This window comes from Corapipo altera, unplaced genomic scaffold (genome assembly GCF_003945725.1).
Source record: "Corapipo altera isolate COAL_440 unplaced genomic scaffold, ASM394572v1 64, whole genome shotgun sequence".
Classification (NCBI taxonomy): domain Eukaryota; kingdom Metazoa; phylum Chordata; class Aves; order Passeriformes; family Pipridae; genus Corapipo; species Corapipo altera.
In genome coordinates this window covers 9869404-9876632 of record NW_020884893.1, presented here as the reverse complement: position 1 = coordinate 9876632, position 7229 = coordinate 9869404, and the positions used below count along the sequence as shown (strand labels likewise).

The 7229-nt window shown below is 48.7% G+C and overlaps 1 protein-coding gene across 1 annotated transcript in view; it reads left to right on the top strand.

Moving 5' to 3' along the window:
* Positions 1–6728, top strand: part of PLAGL2 (PLAG1 like zinc finger 2) — a 7210-nt gene extending 482 nt beyond the window's left edge. The window contains exons 2-4 of the mRNA XM_027646200.1: positions 125–226; positions 1630–2025; positions 2956–6728. Of these exons, the coding sequence (XP_027502001.1) occupies positions 1763–2025; positions 2956–4177 (1485 nt within the window). The 5' untranslated portion in view covers positions 125–226; positions 1630–1762 and the 3' untranslated portion in view covers positions 4178–6728. The remainder of the gene's footprint in view (positions 1–124; positions 227–1629; positions 2026–2955) is intronic.
* The last annotated feature ends 501 nt before the right edge of the window (positions 6729–7229 follow it).

The following is a 7229-nucleotide window of genomic DNA, read 5'->3' as shown; positions in this document are numbered from 1 at the left end:
GGGGGGGCAACTCGCGGGCCCCCCCCGCCGCCTCCGCCGTTTGCATGGCGGTTGCGACAGCACCTTAAAACTCCTTATAATTTACTCGGACACACACCAAAACCCCAACTACATCTTCTTCCAGGTAGCTTTGAAGCTGGCCCAGATGGCCGAGCTAGTTCGGAGGGAAAGGAGCAACGACCTGGTGAGAGTGGCAGAGACTCCCCGGAGACCTGTGGAGCAGGAGGTAGAGAAACGCTGGGTTTTGGTTTTTTTTCACAGAGGTGGAAAGGCCAGGCTGCTCTTGAGCCACGGGGGCTGAGGAGGGGTCGGAGGCAGTTTGTCACATCACACTGGCTCGTCGCACAGTGGCATCTCAGCACTTCTGGGTCCTTTGTTGTTCTGCTCTGCCCACGGAGGTTGAGCGTGCACAAAACCATAGCTCTGATCTTAGTGGGCATTCCCAAACCTCATGGCAACACCTTTTCTTGTAGTCATCCCACTTCCCAGTGTTTCTCACCCCATATTGGGGCTGATGTTTCACTCACACTAATTCTTATTTCAGCTCTCCACAACGTTCCCTGAGCACTTTCTTACCAGGGGTTGGTTTGTTCCGTCGCAGTTGCACATCCTGCCCACAACTGGCACTCGTGCTGATGTGCAGCAGGAAGTTCCTCCTCTGAAGCAATCCTGGAGTGAGAAAGAGCTTGAGGGTTTGATGCTATTTTAAGAAGAGTTTCTCAGGCAGCCAAATTAAGTGAAAGATCGTTTTTATTTCAGCTGGCTGTTTAACAGTCGAGGTGGTGGTAGAACTGTTCAAAAACGTTGTACTTCTCCAACAAGACAGACACAGCTCAAGAACAACCTGCTAAGAGATGTTAATGTAGATCTTCATCAACATGAAAGCCAGCAGGGCTCACGGGAGCCTGTTATTTTTTGAACAGGAAACAGTTTGAGCTTCCATTATTAATGGAAGAGAGTGTCAAAGAAAAAAAAAAGGATTAAGAATTGCTCATTCCTGTAGAAAACTTGCTAATCCAGAGAGGCAGAATCTGCCTCAGAGTCGAGAAGTGAAAATGCAGTGAGTAATCCCACCTCGAAGAGGAGCAGCATCTGTTGCCTTCCTGGAAAAGGTGTGATGTTGCTGGCAACTGTGAGTTTTCTTCCCCAGCCCTGTTCATTCACGTGTGATGGTTCAGGTTGGTTTGCTCAGAGCAGCAAGCTGGCAGCAGAATGGATGTGAAAAAAAGAAAAAAATACAAGAGAACCTTTGTTTCTCTGAAAAGCTCTAGGAGGGGATTCCGTGTAAGCAGAGACCAAGAGCAAGTGAGAATATGAAAAAACGGGATGAGCAGCGATCCAAAAAACACATGGGGGAAGGTATTTAGAGCTACAAGGAGACACCTCTCTACAGTGTTTCAGGAGAAAATACATGTAACAGGTAACACTGGCTTTTAATAGTTGCAAAAAAACCATAATTCAGAAAAAGCTTAACGTGCTTTTATTCAGGTAACAGGCTAAGGGAAAAAAGAAAGAAAAACATAGCGGAGACCGTGTCGTGTTCATAATGCTTGTTAAATGCTTCTCACACGTGTCTGTGTGCAGGGGTGAAGGATGCAGTTTCTTAACACCAGCCTTCTGTGATTTCAGATGAAGAAGTTTGGCTGTTAAAGCAGTTTGGTCACAGAGGGCTCCAACAGAAAACTGCACCGGGACAACACCCCAGCGAGCCGCCCGCAGGCTCGAGTTCTGCTTGACATGGCCCTGCTCTACTAGACCTGCCATGACGGCATTTTTTCCCAGTGTTCCCAACTGGATTCAAGATGCAAAGCAGGAGGAGGAAGAGACAGCCTGGAAATTAGTCCCCAGACCAAGAGGTGAAGAGACCGAGAGTCAGGGAAAATGCCAGTGTGAACTATCGGAGCCCTCCTTCCCTCACGTGGACAAGCTGAGAACTCACACGCTTTCCCATTCGGAGCAGAGACCCTACAACTGCCCCCAGCTGCACTGTGGCAAGGCCTTTGCTTCCAAGTACAAGCTCTATAGGTAGGTACCTGTGAGTGCCTCTGCCCAGCACTGCCAGAAGACAGGGGAAAACCCCTCCCTCGTGTGTCTTTGCTTGAATTTCTGAGAAGCTGGAGGAGGGGAAATGCCCTTTTACCTTGCAAAGCAGTTGAGTCCCAGACATTACCATACTTGGCATCTCTTTAAGCGCCTTCCAGAGAACCTCAGATAACTCTTTATCCCGAGCTTGAGCTGTTTTCTGTTTTACTAAAGAGGAAATTGAAGCAAAAAGTGAAGTTCACAGATTAAAAAACAAAATGAAAAGCAAGAATAGCATTTGCATTCTTAAGCCCCACCTCTGACTTTAACCACAGGGATAATTCCATGGCACCTGTTGCTCCAGCATGAAGAAGTAGAGTTGCCATTTATGTACTAAAGTAGAACATAGAATAATTAAACTGTGATCAGTGGGAACTTGAAACTAGATGAACCACAGTGTCAGAAAGTGTGAGATCTCAAGGTGAAATCAGAGCACAGTGGCTGTCAGCAGACCTGGCCACAACCTGATCCTCCTGATGAGCTGAAGTCGTTCAGAACCTGCAGAGGAGCATTTTGTGTCACAAACTACTGAGGTTTTCTTTGCCAGTTGCCCTTTGGCAGCCTCAGCAGAGGGCAGGAGCTGAGGAGAGGCGGCCGCAGTGCCCCTGTGCAGAGGTGATGCGTTCTGGGGAGGGTGGGCACTGCTGGGACAGACTCTGTAACTGCTGGGACAGACTCTAACTGCTGGGACAGACTCTGTACCTGTTGCCTGAAATGTTGTGCTCCTGTGCCTGACCTTTAGTGGCAGTAAACTGCCATCTGGGATTTTTGTGGCATAAAGTGTAGGACGCGAGGAAAATTTTGGAGAAGTAGCCTGTGTCCCCCCTCAGGGGCTGGATGCTTGCCTAACCTTTCCTGCTTTTCTCCCCAAAGGCATATGGCCACGCACTCTGCTCAGAAGCCTCACCAGTGCATGTACTGTGAGAAGATGTTTCACCGGAAGGACCACCTTCGGAACCACCTCCAGACCCACGATCCCAACAAGGAGGCCCTGCACTGCCCCGAGTGCGGCAAGAACTACAACACCAAGCTGGGCTTCAGGCGACACCTGGCCATGCACGCGGCTGCCAGCGGTGATCTCAGCTGCAAGGTGTGCCTGCAGACCTTTGAGAGCACCCAGGTCCTGCTGGAGCACCTCAAAGCTCACTCCAGGCGGGCGTCCGGCGGGGCGAAGGAAAAGAAGCATCCGTGTGACCACTGCGACCGGCGCTTCTACACCCGGAAGGACGTGCGGAGACACTTGGTGGTGCACACGGGCAGGAAGGACTTCTTGTGCCAGTACTGTGCTCAGAGGTTTGGGAGGAAAGATCACCTGACCAGGCACATGAAGAAAAGCCACTCCCAGGAACTGCTGAAGATTAAGACGGAGCCGGTTGACATGTTGGGTCTGCTCAGCTGCAGCTCCTCTGTCGCAGTGAAGGAAGAGCTGAGCCCCGTCCTGTGTATGGCATCCAGAGACATGATGGGTGGTAAGAGCTTCCCTGGCATGCTGCCTGTGGGCATGTACAGCACGCATCTTCAAACCATGCCAAGCTCAGGCATGCCCCATTCTTTGGTTCCTAATTCTCTTCCAATGGGAATGAGCTATCCTCTGGAGTCTTCTTCTCCCATCTCCTCCCCACCGCAACCTCCTCCAAAGTATCAGCTTGGATCTACCTCATATTTGCCTGAGAAACTACCCAAAGTAGAGGTGGACAGCTTTTTGTCAGACTTCCCTGGCAGCCTGTCTCTCTCATCTGGTGAGCCTCAGTCCTCTTCGCCTCAGCCACCTGCCCTGGACGAGGCTTTGCTTTCCAAGAGCCCTGCTAACCTCTCAGAGGCTCTCTGTGCTGCTAACATGGACTTTTCTCATCTTCTTGGCTTCCTCCCCCTAAATCTTCCTCCTTGCAATCCACCTGTATCGTCGGGGGGATTGGTCATGGGCTACTCGCAGGGGGAGGCGCAGCCACTGCTCACCACTTTGCAACATCAACCTCAAGAGTCTCCCGGAGCCGGGGCCTCGCTGAACTTTGGGCCCCTTCACTCACTGCCCCCCGTCTTCACCTCCAGCTTGAGCACAACCACGCTGCCACGGTTCCACCAGGCATTCCAATGAGCTGGAAATAGCACTGGAGAACAGATCTTTCAGCCACCCTTTTGTGGAGACGGAGAGCCTTAAAAACGCACAACTCTTCCTTCCCTGGGGGTGTGAAAGCTCTGCAGAGCTGGGTCAGACGGGAGGTTTCTGATCTCGGAGGGAGCACTTGTAGACTGGAACAGCTGATATCCCGTGTGAGTCCCAGTCCTGTACAGAGGAAAGATTTCAGCTAATAGACTGGATATATTTTATCTAATTTTTAATCTGTGAATCAGGAGCCGCGCTTAGCACTGACCTTCCCTGAGAATCCTGGAGCTATGTTCCTCTCTGGGAAGGGACTGTCCCTGAGAAGGAGCTGAGGCTCTTTCATCTTGGGCTAAACTTTTGAAGAGTCCAGCTTCCATTTCATGTTATCACACTGCAATTCTGGCAAACCAGCCAACACCTCCACATGGAGAAGAAGTCAGGATACCCTCTCTGTATGAAGCCAATGGGGAAGAGGCTGTCCTTCCCCACTACCTCTCATCCCATCACCCAACACAGCTTACTCCACATCAGTGTTAAGCAACAAGCCCGTTTACATAGTGAATTCAGCGTGGTCACCTCATTCTTCTTCAGGAGCCATTAGGTTAAACTCGTTACAGTGAACGTTGTTTACACAATACAAATCTGTTTCTGCCAGCCATTACAAAAATAGGAGGCACCAGAATACACTGGGTTCATCTCTGGTGTAGCTAGAACACTGTTTACACAACGAAGTCAGGTTGCACTGATTTCTCTTCACTTACCATGTTCTTCCCCCATGGGGAAATACACTGCTTTTGGACCACTTCAGCCTCTGCCCCTGTAGGCAGCAACTTCCCACCTTTTCATGCTGGCTGTTCCATGTGAAGGGGATGGAGCAGCTCTCACAGCTTAGCTTGGTGTGTGGTGTATGGACAGAGCCCTCTTAAATATCTCCTCCAGGAAAAGAGATCTGGAAACCAAAGCATGTGAGAGAGCTGGGTGAGGAGCTCAGGACATCGAGCACTGGCAGACCAGGCGTGGGTGAGAACAGGCTGCAGGCCCTGCTCCCTGGGTTTCCTTGGGATGAGGAACAGAGTATGAGCTTCTGGGGTTTGGGGTTATTTACCATAACCATTCAGCGAGGTCAGCACCCTTTTTGGCTTATCCAGGAAGCAGTCTCGAGGTATATTTTGACCTCAATGGTGGTAACATCCAGAAATCGAGGAAAAATTGGTTCCACCTTCATGTGCACTCTGTCAGTGTATCTGAAGCATTTTCCCCAACACCAGTAGTTCTAACAGATGCTAAGGGTTTTGGCCTGCAGTCACCCTTTCACTTTGGATTTGGTTCCACTGGCCTTTTTTGTTCTCCTTCTCGAGCCTTCCCTCCTGAAGTTAAAAGTCCTCTATCCCTTGCTCCCTGCCCCACCTCTTAAACTCTTCCACGGGCTGACTGCCTACCAGGGCAGAAGGGTTACACTGGGAAGTGGCAGCCAGCTACTGATGTCCTTTAGCATCTGTATTGTCTCCTGCTCCCCTTTTCCTGGGCACTTGTACTGCAGATGGGGACATACGGAGGTCACTCACTGTGCATTGATGCATGTTGATGTCTGTGGACAGGGAGATCTTCATACCTCAGCATGGGGGAACCATTGTAGGTCAATATAAACCAGGAAATCTGTCAATATTGTTCTCCATAAATCTAGAAGATGCAAAATCTACCTCTACTCTGTTATCTCCTTGGGCAAAGCCAGATGCTGTCCTCCCTCACCTCCCCAGAGAACATCCCCTTCAGTCGATGCAGATTCCTTCCTGCTGAGCCATGATCCCACCGTGTGACATCAGCCAGGCCTCATTTGGTCACAGGCTTGTCCCTCTTCTGTTTTACTCCAGAATTTTATTTTTAATTTAGCTTAGTAATTCTTCCCAGAATGACTCTTTAGCGATCCATTGATTCTCCAGAACATAGATCGGTTGTTTTAGGTTAGCCAGCAATGCTGCAAATAAGACTTTTGTATCAAAATGTAATATAAGATTTATTTACCTCAGCAATATCCTGTGGCAATGATCTCCCCGAGTTGAATGCAGTACTTTTTTTCCTTTTCTCCACTGGAAAATGTTGCCTTTCCAAGTCCAATGAGTGCCTTCTTGTTCTCTAACCTAGCAAAGGTAAACAGGGCATTGCAGCCAGTCTGTTTACCAGCATTGAATACCTCAGGCCTGTCTTCTATTGCTTTGCTCTTTGCAAATTAAAAGAGTTTCACACTGTTACCAATTATATGCAAGCCTTATCCCTGTCTTGAGTTGAGAGGATTATTATTTTTTTGAGAAATAAATGGTCAGAACTGATCACTCACTGCCAGTGAGGATTATCAGATTTATGCAATGCCATCACACACCTTCACCCATGCAGAACATTCAGCTTTCTTGCTTTCTGCCTGCATTGTACTCTGAACAGATGTCATCACTGGAATTCCTTTAGCAGTGGTAGCTAAACTTAGAGCCAGGCATCTTTTTCCTACCAGTAGTCTGTCAAAGAATAAATGGAATTCATTTTGCTATGATTTGCACGTGTGATTTGCTTTCCACAGCTACTCTAACAAGCAGAACTGCCATAACCTTTGTCAATGCAAGGGGAGTCTAACCCAGCAAAGGCAGCATGTCACATACAGCACTGGAGCTGATTTCCAGGAAAACGAATTCCAAGTTCCTGTTCCACAACAGAGTTTAATCTGCACGTATTTTATCAGCCAGCCTAAAACCAATGAGACTAATTCCATTTGAAATAGTGACTGTGCAATTCACAGAACAGATTATATTATAATTAACTTTTACCTGTTCATAAGAGAAAACTTTGAGCATCTGAGCTACAGCACTTGAGAATCCCAGTCCATTAGGAAGTATGTACCAAGCTATTAGGAAAACCAGTGGAAGTCAGCTTAGCCAAGCTCCTGCCAGTGCAACTGGAGGTAAGGGACAAGGGTAACTTTGGCATGCTGTGAGGGGGATTGCTGCAGCACAGCATGCAGTCTGTTCTGTGGTGTTACGTGCAGGGCTTTGTGCAT